Source organism: Anolis carolinensis, chromosome 5, assembly GCF_035594765.1.
Source record: "Anolis carolinensis isolate JA03-04 chromosome 5, rAnoCar3.1.pri, whole genome shotgun sequence".
Classification (NCBI taxonomy): Eukaryota; Metazoa; Chordata; class Lepidosauria; order Squamata; family Dactyloidae; genus Anolis; species Anolis carolinensis.
This window is the reverse complement of record NC_085845.1, coordinates 13,602,934-13,619,711: the sequence shown is the minus strand read 5'-3', so window position 1 is coordinate 13,619,711 and position 16,778 is coordinate 13,602,934. Positions and strand designations below refer to the sequence as shown.

The 16,778-nt window shown below is 41.9% G+C and overlaps 1 protein-coding gene across 1 annotated transcript in view; it reads right to left on the bottom strand.

Annotated features, from left to right (window-relative positions):
* fras1 (Fraser extracellular matrix complex subunit 1) overlaps window positions 1-8,249 on the bottom strand; it is a 386,797-nt gene extending 378,548 nt beyond the window's left edge. The window contains exon 1 of the mRNA XM_062981362.1: window positions 7,684-8,249. Coding sequence (XP_062837432.1) covers window positions 7,684-7,768 — 85 coding nt within the window. The 5' untranslated portion in view covers window positions 7,769-8,249. The remainder of the gene's footprint in view (window positions 1-7,683) is intronic.
* Window positions 8,250-16,778: the final 8,529 nt, after the last annotated feature.

The following is a 16,778-nucleotide window of genomic DNA, read 5'->3' as shown; positions in this document are numbered from 1 at the left end:
CTAAATTTGTAAATACAGTAATTACTACGTAGCATTACTGCGTATTGAACTACTTTTTCTGTCAAATTTGTTGTTAAACATGATGTTTTGGTGCTTAATTTGTAAAATCGTAACTTAATCTGATGTTTAATAGGCTTCTTCTTAATCTTTCCTTCTTATCCAACATATTTGCTTATCCAACGTTCTGCCGGCCAGTTTATGTTGGATAAGTGAGACTCTACTCTAGTTCTTAAAAGCGAAAGTAAAGTTCCAAAAGATTGTTGCAAAACCAAAGCTATAAAGAATAATCCAAGAAAACATTAGGCATAAAACAAGGTTCCATGAATGCATGACAAGGTCCCATGAACTTGAATACACAAAACTGCAAGGAAATCCAGGAAAGCAAGAGATTGCTTCTTGACTCCAAACGAGACATTGCTTTTGACAAAGGTTTGTCTCTCAGCACACCCTTTAATAACCCCTGCATAGAATGAATGCATTCCTTTGGTCTCGGGCCTCTCTCTTGTTTGCTATCCTGACAATCCAGCAGACCCGGAATTCCAAACAGCCAGCTCGATCTAAAGATGCTGTTTGGTCAAGGCCAGACAGCTCAATAGTAGCAGTCTGTGTCTGCATGTTATCTAGCTGGGAGCTGTCCTCCCTTTGCACCTGGCTAGCTTCAATATCATCTCCACCATTCCCTGCCACAAAACAACGCTCCCAGTTTCGGAAGGCTTACCGAAAATGGATTGGGGTCCGCAACAAAAGCCGGAAACGAAACGGGACAAGTTTTGACCCAAATGCACACCACTACTACTCAGCTCATTTCACACAAAGAAACTTGGGGGAATTGCAACTTTCCTCAAATGTCATATTGATTTTCCATAAGCAGAATGCTAGTGTTTAAGACTAACTTTCCACATACCATATAATGCTTGTCCTTGAGTGAAAAGAGACAGAATTTTGAGGGTTTTGGTACATACTCCACTTGAATGCCAGAAAACCCCCTGCTGAATGCACTACTGTCAATCCATCCCACAGTGGGACCAGGTGTCAAGCTTGTAATAATGATGCACAGCATAAAGCAATGTTTTGATAGATGAGATTAGTAAAGTGATCTATGGTAGAACGAAGGCACACAGGTACTGCACAAGAACATCCATTTCCATCAAGCCACGTTCATCGTGCTGTACTAAATCCATTGGGTGTCAGATGCGCTGTTGCATGGCATATGAAACATAAGAACTGCCTTTCTGGATTAGATCAAAGCCACTCACGTCGAGCAGCCTGTTTCTTCCCTTAAAGTTCCCAGACAGATGCTTCTGGGAAGCCGCATGCACAGCATGAAAAGCAACAGCCTCACCTTGTCCTCAGCATCCCATATGCAAACATATACCGTCCCTGAATAAAGAGGTCCCATTTGTTTCAGTTGCCAGTTAACCTGGTCTGTCCTCCATAAGCTGAAAAACAACAAGGACTCTGTCTACACTGCCATATGATGCAGTTTGAAATAGCATTATATGGTCAGTAACTGCATTGAACTGCATGATATGAGTCAACATTGATCATATAATGTCGTTTCAAACTGCATTATATGGCAGTGTAGATGAGGCCTACGTTAGGAGTCAATACAGATCTTGTAGCATGGTGTTCCACACTTACTATAGTATTTGCAAAACCGGCACATAGTTTTTATCTTGATCTTAATTCATATGATTGAGATCAAGCATCCCAGTGCTCTTAGAAAGGCCAAGAATCATTTCCATTTCTCCAGCTCATGTCAATAAATAAGTTCATAAATGTCCTCCCCTATTACAAGTTGACTATCTCTTATCTGAAATATTTGGGATCAGAAGTGTTTTGAATTTTAAGGGTGGCTTTTGGAATACCTGTCTTGGTATAATGATATCTAGGGCTGCATCTACATTGTGCAAATAATCCAGTTTATTGATTTATTTATTTATTTCAAGCATTTATATCCCGTCCTTCTCACACCCAAGGGGGGACTCAGGGCAGCCTTACCATTAGCAATCATTAGATGCTGAACAACATAGTATAAAAACACAGTGTATAAAAAAACAGTTACAACTAAAACAATTAATATTAGTTAAAAACATCCATATAAATATACATTTAGAGGTGCATTGCGAGTCTTAATCCAGGTCTGTCCGTTATTCATCATAAGATCATTTTTACAATTAATGCTGCATCTATTGCTCAAATGCTAGGTCCCATAACCAAGTTTTTAATTTTTTTTATAAAAGAACAAGAGCGAGGGAGGCTGCTTGATCTCATTAGGGGGGAAATTCCAGAGATGAGGAGCCACCACTGAGAAGGCCCTGTTGACTGTATGGCTCCATGGGAATTGTAGTTTTATAAGGTCTTCAGACTTCTGTGTTAAAAAGTTCTGGTGCCTTACCAAACTACAATTCCAAGCATTCCAAAGCATTGAGCCATCACAGTTAAAATGGGGTCAAACTGGATGTACCCTAGGAGATGTTACCCAAGTCTAAATGTAAAATTAGATATGTTTCATATGCACCTTACACACATAGCTTGAAGGTAATTGTGTACAATATTTTTTTAAAAAAATTGCATGAAGCAAAGTTTGTGTACACTGAATGATCAGAAAGTAAAGAGGCCCTTATCTGCCACCCATGTGAACTATTGCAAATTTTGGGTGAATTCGGATTCCAGAATTCCAGGTAAGGAATGTTCAGTCTGTAATAAATTACTTCCAGTTCAGTAGATGGAAAAATAGATGTGATAATAGATATATTTCTACGATTTTTGCTTTGTTTTGGGTCAGGAACTAACACACTGGAAGGATGTAGTCACATTGGCTTCCAGATAAGGAATGCTTAACCTGTACTACCTTATCTATATGGACAACTGAACTCAGGGCTTTGCTGTATCATGCAACATTTTTCTCTTTATAGGGCAAGGCAAGCATGTTCTCCTCTGATTGAGCAAAGCATCCAGCAGTGGCGTTAATTTTACCTCACAACCTCTGAGGATGCCTGCCATAGATGTGGGTGAAACGTCAGGAGAGAATACTTCCGTAACATGGTCACACAGCCCTAAAGACATACAACAACCCTGTGATCCCGGCCATGAAAGCCTTCGACAACACATCCAGCAGTGGCTTTAATTGCACATGAGCATCCATTTCAGAATGCATATCTACATTATCAATGAAGAAACTTCACCTTTTCAACCAACAAATCCCCATGATTTAGAAAAATCACCCAGCAAAATAGCATCAAAGGATGTAGAAACAACCTTCCACTTGATGTTCAAGTACTACACTAGCAACAGAAGTGCCCCTGGGAGGGAAAAATAAACACAAACTGGAGCATGTGTGACTGTGGAATGGGAACAAATGAAAGAGTTGTTATGCACAATTACACACTCAGGTTCCTGTGTCATGCAATCACTTACTTGTCTCCTCTAAGAAAAGCTCTGAGACAACTGAGACGATAATAAATCTTAATGCTCCCTGCAAGCAGTCAGAATTGGGAGGAGGGGGTAGAACATAGTGGAGTAATGTCAGCCGTAATGTTTATCGCACACTGCTGGGAGGGATTATTTTCCAAACAAACAAGCTGTCTAAAAATTGGTATCTGGCACAGATGATAGAATAGATATCTCTATACAAGCCATGTCACACCCATGTTCTATACTGCATCAAGCACAGTACTGGCATTATAAAATAATATTGTAAGTAGTGGTTGTAACTAGGAAATATTTTCATGCGGGTCTTTTCTGCTGAATGTGTACCAAAGGCTTGAGCTAATCGGCAAGTATATCAATGACATAGTTGCCTTATTTTTGTAAACTTGGACACCACTGAGTTTCTCTATATATAGACATAGAACTATAAAGGAGCCAACTTTGAAATACACACATTTCTAAGTTGTTATAGGATACATGTGCATTTAAAGAACTGAGGAATGCAATGAATAAATGTTGGCATGCACTCTAGAATTATTTAACTATCATTTTGAAACTAGGTGGCATCAGAAACATCTCAAGTTGCAATTAAGTAATGATTATATATAGGGGATATATATAGGAGAGAGGGAGAACTTAGCCTTTTCTAGACTACAGTTCCTATAATGTTTGGAAGAATGTGAGAAGTGTTTTCCAAAAAAAAATGTACGTTTTCCAAGTTCTGGTTAAAACACACCTGGCACATTCACTGGCATATTCTGGTCTCTTTTAAGCCCAAATGCCCCCATGTTTCTGTGTCTGAAAGATGCTACTGACAAGATGATATGCAGGTTGAATATCAAAGTCTATACACAGTGGAGAATCAAAAAGCAAAACTGTTACTATTTTGGCCACCCAACTTTAGATTTTTTTCAGATTTTGGAATTTTGAATGCGAGATGCCTGACCTATAGTAAGTCAAAAGTAGACCCGCAAAGTAGATTTCCACCAGTTGCCAATTCCTGGTAGTCCATGGTTGCTGGACTATATCATCTCTTGGGGAAGGGTCATAGCCTGATGTCAGAGGACATGCTGTAAATGGTACAGAGTCCTGATCCAATCCCCAACATCTCCAAATAAGCAGGGAACTGAAGCTTCCCCTAAACTTGGATTGCTATATCTGGGTTAGTCTGCTCTCTGAGGTTGTTAATCCTGATCTTAGACAGCTCTTGTGTTCAAAGGCAGGAAGAGTGTACAATCCCTATCAATTAACAGGGAAAGGTTATATCCTAACTTCAAGGGACTTCAAAGCAGTGGACCTGCCATTGGGCAGGGTAAAACAAAAAACAAAAGCTGCCCCAGGTTTGGGTGACCTTAGATGTCACCAATATTTTTTATTATTTTTTTACATCCAAAACACTGTGAAAAGTTTGATGGATTTTCTGCTATCTCTCATTGAAAAATATCTTAGCTATCATGCACCTTGACTGTAATGATGGTTAATACTTGCTTCTCCAGCTCAAGCAGTAGACTTTCTGGAGCTCCTGCGCCCATCCTTCAAAATGGAAGCATTGGAATATAACTCCCAGCACCCACAACCAGTAATGGGTTGGGAATAATGGGAATTGATGATTCTCAGTACCTACTGGGTGGAATTAAAGGGAATGCTCCTTCATTCTCACAACCTGTTGTCTGATCTTAGTCCACTTTGAAAAGAGCATCCCAAAATCACATAATCTCCCCATCCCAAATCACATAAAATGGTCCAAGAAGTAAGAGTTTCAACATCACATAGAATCACAGGAGGCGAGTTTACTGTTTCTGAGCCTGTGAATCCACTCTGGGTTTTAGTCTGAAATTTAAAAATACTACCTAGATTCCAATGTGCAGCATTAGATAGCATTTATACTCAACCTATGCTCTGGTTACTACCGGTAGTACAGGTTGAGTATCCCTTATCTGAAATCCTTGGGACTTGATTTTGGATTTTATTTTTATTTTATTTTGGAGTAAGTGTATCGCAAATGCAAATATAATGAGATATCTTGGAGGTGGAATCCAAATCTAAACATGCAATTCATTTATGTTTCACCTTATACTCATAGCCTAGAAGTAATTTTATGCAATGCTATAATTTTGGGCATAAAGCAAAGTTTGTGCACACTGAAAGCAAAAGTGTCCCTATGTCTGCCACCCATGAGAACAATGTTGGAGTTTTCAGACTGTACTTAGACAGGAGACCACGAAACAATAGCAGGTGCTGTAGGCTAGTATACTATCATATTTTATGTACCTAAACACCCTAAGGGTACCACTGTCCCATTGGATCGTGATAGCTAAGCAAGGACAGTCCTTCTTGGATGAAAGATTGCCAACCAATACCAGGGGCTGTAAGCTATATTTCAAAGGAAGGAACTGGCTGAACAACCTCTAAGTATTCCATGCCTAAGGGTGCATTAATTGTAGAATTAATGCAATTTCACAAGACCTAAGTTACCATGGCTCAATATTATGGCATTGGAGAAACAACAGTACACTTCGCAGAGGATGCCGAAGTTCTTGCAAAACTATGAATCCGATGATGCCATAACATTGAGCCATGGCAGTTAAAGTAGCATCAAACTGCCTTAATTCTAAAATCCAGATCAATCATGAGCAAACTCTGTCCTCCAGGTGTTTTGGACTACAACTTAGGAAGTGTGGGAGTTGCAATCCAAAACACCTGGAAAGCCAAGGTTTGCCCATACCTGGTCCAGATGCACCCCAAGAACACCCTATTTAATTCACTAACTTACTTTAATGCAACTTGAAAGTGCACACACCCAGGATGATGTGGTGCATTTGAATGAATGAATGAATAAATAAAACTTTATTTATATCCTGCCCTATCTCCCCGAAGGGACTCAGGGCGGCTCACAACAAAATATACAATGGCAAACATTCAATGCTGACAGTAACACATAAACAAATCAGACACAACTCAGCAAATTATACATAATCATAAATGAACAAAAGGTAAAATAAGTCCACATAATTACTAACATACTAAATCCTTAAAATATCATTTAAAATCTCTAAAATTGGGCTCAAATTGTTGGGGGGCAAGTTGGAAAACAAGTTAACAAGGTGGGTGTAGTTGCCTGTCAATCTATGGTGACTATGGCCATCTGTCAGGGGTGCTCTGAATGTGATTTTCCTGCTTCTTGGCAGGGGGGTCGGACTGGATGGCCTGACTCAATAAATTTCATATGGTTTTCTTAGGCAAAGAATACTCAGAAACAACAACAATACTAATAATAAAACTTTGTTTATATACTGCCGTAACTCCTCAAGGGACTCAGGGCGGTTTCCAACATAACAAAAAAACATACAACAATTAAACATAACACAATAGTGAACATAAGTACACAAGACATACAAAACAATCAATTACAGTAGAGTCTCACTTATCCAAGACTCGCTTATCCAAGGTTCTGGATTATCCAATGCATTTTTGTAGTCAATGTTTTCAATATATCATGATATTTTGGTGCTAAATTCGTAAATACAGTAATTACAACATAACATTACTGCGTATTGAACTACTTTTTCTGTCAAATTTGTTGTATTACATGATGTTTTGGTGCTTAATTTGTAAAATCATAATGTAATTTGATGTTTAATAAGCTTTTCCTTAATCCCTCCTTATTATCCAACATATTCGCTTATCCAAGGTTCTGCTGGACCATTTAGCTTGGAGAAGAGAAACTCTATTGTAATAATAATAACAATAATAAAAAAAAGTTTATATACCACCATAACTCCTCAAGGGACTCAGGGCGGTTTCAAACATAACAGAAAACAGTAAATACATAAGACATACAAAACAATCAATTAACACAGACTTAAGAACTAATGACAGAATACTCCATCAACAAGACTAAGATACAGTGACCAGGGTTCAATGATTCAAGAATGTTTTACCAGCTCCTTCCTCAAATATACAGTTTTATTAATGTGTCATACATTAAAACTAGGGAGTTCTTTTTCAAACACCCTGTATAAACAGGCTTTTCATTGGGAATTACAGCTGATGGCCATTGTAATGCACTCAGCATGATATATATAAACATTTATTTCAGGGATGGAGAGCTGTTCCAATGAAGAGAGCTCATGGAAAGTTCGGGCTAAAACCTTGGCGTGGATTGGTGCCACCAGGTCAGGGAAACTCCCCAAACTTCTCCCTGGAAAAGCTCAATCCCTTCCGAAGTGGCCTGTTTCCAGTTCCACTCACCTTCTGCTTGGAGGCAGGGCAGCACAGCCAAGGCAAGCCCTGCCAGCAAAAGTCGCATCCGCATCCGAGCCGCCAAGAAATCCATAGTTTTGGAAAAGAAGAGCCCAAAGCAGAGGAGCCTCTCCTCGCCGGGTCCTGCAGCAGGGTCTTCCTTGGCTCCAAAGAAGAAAGGAGGGAGAAAGGAGGAGGATTCAGGGAGGAAAAGGAAGGAAGGAAGGAAGGAAGGAAGGAAGGAAGGAAGGAAGGAAGGAAGGAAGGAAGGAAGGAAGGAAGGAAGGAAGGAAGGAAGGAGGGAGAAGCCCAAGTCGGGGGAACCAGGCTCCCTTTCTCTCCCGGTCTCTGAGTCTTTACAATCCGGGCGAGTCGCAGGGCAGGAATCCGCCGTGAATCATGGTCACCTTTGCGCCAAAGGACAGAAGAGAAGGAGGAGGAGGAGGAAGAGGGGCAGGGTCCACGCTCCTCTCTCCCGCAAAGTTCCCCTTGGCCAACTTCCCTCCTCCCCAAAATGAAGAGAGGGAAGAGGAGCCGGTGGGCTCTTGGCAAAGCCCTCCGACCCGCTCGCCGGCTTCGGGGAGACACTTTGAGCAGCCCTGAAGCACCCACCCACTCGGTTCATGCGTGAAAAAGGAGGAGGAGGAGGAGGCAGCCGGGGCCACCCACCAAGGCGCCCTCCAAGGAGGAGGAGGAGGGAGAGGAGGAGGAAGCAGCCCAGCTTCGGAGAGGAGACGCAGCTCCAGGCAAGGTGGGTGCTCCCTTGGCACACATACACACGCTCACACATGTACACACACATTTATATACACGCCCCACACAACTCCCCCCTCCCCCAGCCTCTCCTTCCCCTCTTCTTCTGCTCAAGGAAACTCCCCGGCTTTTCCACCCACTTTTCTGTGAGATACAAGGAGGTTCAAAGGAGGGTGGGAATGCATCAACTTAGTCAACCAGACAGGGTTTCAATGGGGAGTCATTCCTTCTGTGAACCTTCCTACTTGCATCCCACTCTTCTGTAAAGGGCCAGGGTCCCAAAGAGAGGGGAGTTGGGCCGGGCTGTGGCGCAGGCTGGTGAGCAGCCTGCTGCAATAAATCACTCTGACCATGAGGTCATGAGTTCGAGGCCAGCCCGTGGCGAGGTGAGCAGCTGTCAATTAAAATAAAAAATAGCCCCTGCTCGTTGCTGACCTGGCAACCCGAAAGATAGTTGCATCTATCAAGTAGGAAATAAGGTACCACTTATAAAGTGGGGAGGCAAATTTAACTAATTTACGAAGTTGGAATGAGGAAGTACTGTCACAGTGGATGATGAAGCAGCCGCTCCCCACTGTGACCAGAATCGAACATCCCCTCAGGAGAAGGTAAAATTGCCTCTGTGTCTGTCTCTGTCTTGGTTTTATGTGTATATGGGCATTGAATGTTTGCCCTATATGTATATAATGTGATCCACCCTGAGTCCCCTTCGGGGTGAGAAGGGCGGAATATAAATACTGTAAATAAATAAATAAATTGAGCAATATATGTGCATGGAGGGATTCAATAGGGGAGTTATTCTCTCCTTCTGTAAAGCTGCTCACATCTACAATCTCCCCCAACCTGGTCGAAGGGGGGTTCAAAAGAGGACGTTTTAGGAGGGCAGGGTGAACATGGGGGAGGTTGGACTGGTAAAAGGTTATTCCTTCCTTCCTCATGGACAAGTTAAACAGGAGCCATCAATGTGATGCAGCAGCTAAAAACGCCAATTGATTTTGGCCTGCATCAATAGGAGTCTAGTGTCTAGATCCAGATAAGTCATGCTACCCCTCTCTTCTATTCTGCCTTGGTCAGGCCACACCTGGAATCACACTGTGTCCAATTCTGGGCACCACAATTGAAGGGAGATGTTGACAAGCTGAAATGTATCCAGAGGAGGGCGACTAAAATGATCAAGGATTTGGAGAACAAGCCCTATGAGGAGTGGCTTAAAGAGCTGGGCATGTTTAGCCTGTAGAAGAGAAGGCTGAGTGGAGGCATTATTGCCATGTATAAATGTGTGAGGGGAAGTCTAGCGAGGAGGGAACAAGCTTGTTTTCTGCTGCCCTGCAGACTAGGATGCGGAACAACAGCTTCAAATTATATAAAAGCGGATTCCACCTGAATATGAGGAAGAACTTCCTGACTGTGAGAGCTGTTCAGCAGTGGAACTCTCTGCCCTGGAGTGTGGTGGGGGCTCCTTCTTTGGAGGCATTTAAGCAGAGGCTGGATGGCCATCTGTCATGGGTACTTTGAATGTGATTTTCATGCTTTTTGGCAGGGGGTTGGACTGGATGGCCCACGAGGTTTCTTCCAACTCTGTGATTCTATAAACCTGTCTGCTTGCACCCCATACCACTCTTCTGTAAGGGGTCAGGGTCCAAAATAGAAGGGAGCAGGATGGAAACAGAGCAGCCTAGTCAATGGGCGGCAGGCATCCCTTCTTTCTGGGAAGATGCCTATCTCTAGGACCCCTCCTTCTAACCTGGAAAAAAGGTGGCCCACCATACTTCTTAAGCATACTTCTGTGGACACCCCCCCCCTGAAAAAACTGGTCAAAGAGGGGTTCAGAAGAACTGTATGAGGGGAGAGAGAGCAGGATGAAAACCAAGCAGCCTGGTCAATGACAGGGCATTTCTCCCCACTCCTTTCTCCTTTTCTTTCTTTTCCTATCTCTCTTTCTTTTTCATTCTTTCTTGCAGGGTAAGTGTCTCTCTGATTTTCCTATGGCTATCAAGGATGATCCTCTCCATCCCTTTAGCACCAGGGCTCCATGCAAAAGCTCCCTCTGCAATACGTCCTGGAAGCTGAGTAAGAAGGAGAGGGAAAGTAATTACACTCTCTCTGCAGGTTCGATGCGAAAAAAGCCAATGATAAGAATAAACACACAAAGTACTACGCTGGGAGTCTTCCAGACAAACCAAGTGAGGAAAGATGCCCTTTTAAAACCACACACACACACATATATTTACATATAGTTTGGAAGGAGAAAAATAAAGGAGAGAGCTCTGCTTGCTCTTAAGCAATGGAAAATCTATCTGCCTAGATTTGCCTCTTCTAAAGGGCAAGCAGAGGTCTCGTCTTCTGGCCGCCCCCCTTCTTGTCTCTTTCGAAGGAAGTCCTCTTCCCTTTCCCATGCAGGCTCAGTGTGAAAATGGACCCAGCAAGAAAGAGAAGGAAGGGGGAGGACTTGTGTGAGAGCTGGCAAAGATTCCAGGGAGTCACGTGGGAAAGAGAGCGAGAAAGGGTGTGCAACCCGATCCCCTTATTCATGATGCAGAAGTTTACGTCCTCCTATCCATGTCTGCTTTTGTCTGCCAGGTCGGGTCAAAATTGGCCGTGGAGAGAAAAGGGAGGACGGTCTTGCAGCAGAAGCAACCGGCATCATCTGTTCATGTGGAGCATGCACCAGCCTCTACACAACACACACCACACACATAGCCCTCACCATTGGAGAGTTGCAGCTGCTACTATTGTTAAAGTTAAATTCTGCAGGATTTCTTTCCTTTCTTTCCTGCAGCTGAACTGATACATGCAAAGCCAACCCCCCTTTGAAAGCTTCCCCATGTTTGCAAACACTTTTTAATCATTATTGTGCCTCCCAATCATTTATGACTTATAGCAAACCTATTGAACAAATTATTGGCAGGATTTGTTCAGAAGGGCTTTGACATTGGGTTGTTATATGTTTTCCGGGCTATCTGGCCATGTTCTAAAATTTACAGTATTTATCTACAGTATTTATATTCCGCCCTTCTCACCCCGAAGGGGACTCGGGGCGGATTACAATGAACACATATATGGCAAACATTCAATGCCAACAGACAAACAACATATATAGACAGACACAGAGGCATTTAACATTTTTTTCCAGCTTCACGAATCCGGCCACAAGTGGAGCTGTTGCTTCACCGTCCACTAGTGGCTGTACTTCCTCATTCCTTTCCTTGTGTTTTGCTGGCAGTTTTATGATGTTGTAAATTAGTTAAATTAGCCTCCCCGCATAAAGCGTACCTAAATTTCCCTACTTGACAGATGCAACTGTCTTTCGGGGCTGCATAGGTCAACAGCAACCCGGGCTATTTAATGGTCGGGGGCTTAACCCGACCCGGGTTTCGAACTCATGACCTCTCAGTAAGTAGTGATTTATTGCAGCTGGTTACTAGCCAGCTGCGCCACAGCCCAGCCCAAAAGTATTCTCTCCTGACGTTTCGCCCACATCTATGGCAGGCATCCTCAGAGGTTGTGAAGTTAGGGTTTGACATTGCCTTCCTCTAAGGCTGAGAGAATGTGACTTGCCCAAGGCTACCCACTGGGTTTCTGTGTCTGACTACAGATATGAACCCTGGTCTCCAGGCATAGGGTGTATCCCGGTAGCACAGTGGATTAAACCCTTGTGCCAGCAGGACTGATGATTTGAAGGTTGAGTTGCTGACCTCAAGGTTGTTGGTTCGAATCCAACCGAGGGAGAGCGAGGATGAGTTCCCATCTATCAGCTCCAGCTCCATGCAGGGACATAGGAAAAGCCTCCCACAAGTATGGTAAAAACATCAAAACATTCGGACATTCCCTGGGCAACATCCTTGCAGAGGGCAAATTCTCTCACAACAGAAGTGACTTGCAGTTTCTCAAATCACTCCCGACATGAAAAAATAGGGTGCATTTACACTGCAGAATTACTGTAATGCAATTTGACAACATTTTAACTGCTGTGGCTCTATGCTATGGAAATGTTGAGTTGCAGTTTTACAAGATCGTGAGCCTTCTTTGCTGAAGAGTGCTGGTGCCTCACCAAACTTCAACTCTCAAGCTCCATACTTCACCAAACTACAACTCTCAGGGTCCATAGCATTGAGCCATGACAGTTTGGGTGGTGCCAAACTGTATTAATTCTACACTGTAGATGCACCCATTTTGCATCCATTGCAAGGAAAGGCACTGCCTCACTTGCCAGCCTTGGCTAAAGGCTACTACTAGCCCACATAGTCTCTAGATGTAAATATTTCCCATCATGATTGTCTTGAGTGTAATGTGCAACTCCCAACGCATACACTGCTGAGCTTGCACCTGCAATATTTGCCTCTCCATCTGCTCAATTCCATTGTATTTATTTATTTTTTCCACTACCCATCATTTCTTTTCCTCCAGTGAAACTGACAAGGTCAAGGAGAAAACTTTTCTCCCCTAATTTATTTCTGGCGGAACTGATAAGAATAAACTGATACTGCCATTCTTCAGAGCACTTTCCTTTTTGCTGCCAATAGCTGTCATGTATGCATAGTCATAGTTGGCATAACACTATAGCTACAAACCTAACAATGCATCCACGAAAATGGGAAAATAGCTTTCCTATAGAGCTTTGCGTATGCAGTTTATACAGGCACTCTGCAGTGGCAAGGGATCATGGAGGTCTTTTAGTCCAAGACCCCATGCTCAGTGTGCCATTTACACATCCCTAATGGATGCTGTTTACATGAATGCAAAGCCTACAATTTCTCAAGGATGGCTTCTTCTAAAATGATATCTAGAGTATATGAAGGACTTTAGATGACTTAGTATGCATCTACACCAGTCATGGGCAAACTTCAGCCCTCCAGGTGCTTTGGACTTCAATTCCCAGAATTCCTAACAGCCAGTAGGATGTTAGGTATGGTGGAAGTTGAAGTCTAAAATACCTGGAGGACCAAAGTTTGCCCGTGCCTGATCTACACTGTAGAGTTAATGTGGTTCAACACCACTTTTAAGTGTCAGGGCTCAATGTTACAGAATCCTGGTAGGTGTAGTTTTACAACGTCTTTAGCTTTCCCTGCTGAAGAGTGCTTTTGTCTCACCAAACTATAACTCTCAGTATTCCATAGCATTGAGCCATAGTAGTTAAAGTGGTATCAAACTGCATTCATTTCTACAGTATAGAGGGATCTTTAGAATTACTGTATAAGCCTAGTTTTTCAGCCCTTTTTTAAGACTGAAAAAGCCCCCCCTCGGCTTATACTCGGGTGAGGGTCCTGTTTGGCTTATATTTGGGTCAGCTTATACTCGAGAATATATGGTACATTTATTATTTTTCTCTATTATTATTGGTATTATTACATTTATTATTTTTCTCTATTATTGTTGCTACTATTACATTTATTTACTATATTTTTTATTATTATTATTATTATTATTATTAATACATTTATTATTTCACTCTGATCTTATTATTATTATTGCATTTATTATTTTACTCTATTTATTATTACTTGTATTATTTTCCTGTATTTAATATTATTATTATTACATGTATTATTTTACTCTATTATTATTAAAAGGATACATAAGCACATTTACATTGAAGAAGATGAGAATAATGATTTGATCAGAGTTGGACAGTCTTATCTTAAATTTGAGCTTTATGTAAATATTCAAAAACATTTAACCTACTGATGCCTCAATTAATGTAATTTTATTGGTATCTATTTTTATTTCTGAAATGTACCACTCTCGGCTTATACTGGAGTCAATGTTTTCCCAGTTTTTTTGTGGTAAAATTAGGTGCCTCGGCTTATATTCGGGTTGGCTTATACTCGAGTATATGTGGTATTTCATGTGCAGGTGTTTCTCAGGACCCATCTACACTGCCATATAATGCATTATATGATCAGTGTATTATAATTAATTGAAACTGCATCATATAGTCAGTGTCGACTCATATAATGCGGTTTAATGATCTTGAACAAGTCACATAGCCTCAGAGGAAGCAGTAGCAAACCCCTTTGGAAATAGCCAAGAATAAATTCCCCTTGGGATCATCATAAGCCAGAACCAATTTGAAGACACACAACAACCTCCAAGGCTTGCATCCACCTCCACAACTTTCCTAGTTTTGGATGGAGCTGTGTCTAGACCTCTCTTGCAATCTTTCAAGTCTGTGAAGAAGAAAATGATGGCAACACCTTAGGTAAATGTCATCCAAACAGTCAGCTGCTGTGAGTTTGTACGTGGGGTCTTATTGACTGGGTTTGGGGCCCCTACTAGGTGCTATGGTAACAGAAGTAATCATTAACCAGCCCCTTCGTTCTTTTAACATTCAAGTCACCCAGAACCGCCTGCCTGCTTTGATCTGTTCTTCCGTGATTCTTAAAAATACTTTTCATCTCAAGGAACGGAATATGCCTTGGCAAACCCGACTGTAAGCTGCTTTGCTTTAAAAAAAACCCAACAAAACCTGTTATCAAGAGTAATAAACAAATCAATTATTGTTTCCCTTACTGCTGCTGTTGGGATTTAATAAAATGCTGTTTCTCTTCTACCAAGGCATATTTTTTTAATCTTTTGATATATTAAGAATATGGTCATTAGCTCTCCGGGGAAAGCCAAGAAGTGAGTTTTCATTTCTTTTAAAAATGCATCTGAGCATTAATGCCAGGGAAACAGAAGCGCACTGCCATGGCGTAATAGTCTCCCTGGTGGGGCATAGATGCTGCTTAATGGAAAATAAATGCCAGGGCAAATCCAGGGCATCTATTATCAAGGCAGGAGGTGCTGAACCTCTGCCAGCCTCAGATTCCTAAGACTTCATTTCATCTATGACAAATGAATGGCTGGCAAAGTTATTTCTAATTTTCTTCTGGATTCTATTTTTTTGGCATACAAAATGGTCACTGAATTTCTCAAGAAGTTAAGGGACTTTCACTTTCACCTGACATCCATTGGGAAGTAGCAGCCAGTAATGAAAGGATCAAAGAGTAGACATCTCCGGCCCATCCTCTGTTTGGATATCAGCCAGCAAGACAGTTCCTTAAATCAAGAAACAGCTTCCTAAGATCTACAGAGATACTAACAGGAACATCTCAGCAAGCAAGAGTCCAAAAGTGGCAGGTTAAAACCTGGAACTTCAATCAGTGGCTGAGATTGGATGAGACTCCCCACTGGCCACACACAAGACTGGGCAACTTGAAAGGCGCTGAACAGACTGTGTACTGGCACCACAAGATGCAGAGCCAATCTTAAGAAATGGGGCTACAAAGTGGAGTCCACAACATGCGAGTGTGGAGAAGAGCAAACCACAGGCGACTTACTACAATGCAGTCTGGGCCTCACCACATGCACAATGGAGGACTTTCTCACAGTGACACCAGAGGCATTCCAAGAGGCCAGCTTCTGGTCAAAGGAAATCTAAAATAAAGCCAAGTTTTTAAACTTTGTGGTTTTTCTATACATTATAACTGTACCTTCAATTCACTTCAGACACAATAGATAAATAAATAAGGGACTTTCAGTACATCCTATAAATATACAGAGAAATGCTACTAGGGAAAGGACATAAAAAGAGGTGTGGGTGTGGCAGAAGCTGGTTAATCACCTAATATGATCAGTAGAGCAATGCAACTATAGTACACTTCCAAGTTCATCATTGCAGAAAACTCCTATTCAAGCCTTGGCAGTGGTCTTCTACCTCGTTATCAGTGGTAAGGATTATTTATTTATTTATTTATTTATTTACAGTATTTATATTCCGCCCTTCCCACCCCAAAGGGGACTCAGGGCGGATCACATTATACACATACAGGGCAAACATTTAATGCCCATAAACACATCGAACCGAGACACAGACAGACAGACAGACGCAGAGGCAATTTAACCTTCTCCCGAGAGGAGGTTCAATTCTGACCACAGGGGGGAGCAGCTGCTTCATCATCCACTCTGATGGCACTTCCTCATTCCAGTTGTAAATTAGTTAAACTTGCCTCCCCACTTTTTATAAGTGGTACCTTATTTCCTACTTGATAGATGCAACTATCTTTCGGGTTGCTAGGTCAGCAACGAGCAGGGGCTATATTTTATTTTTAATTGACGGGTGCTCACCCCGCCATGGGCTGGCCTCGAACTCATGACCTCATGGTCAGATTACTTCCACAGAAATTTTTTAAAACTTGACATGAGTGGATTCTCCTTCTCTGACATTACTGAAGAACTACAGATGTGTCCATTTTTGGATACAGCCATTCCCAGAAAGATATCGACAACCTGGAAGGTGTCCAGAGAAGGGTGACCAAAATGGTCTACATTCTGAAAGCCCATTAGGAGCTGAGTATGTTTGGCTAAGAGAA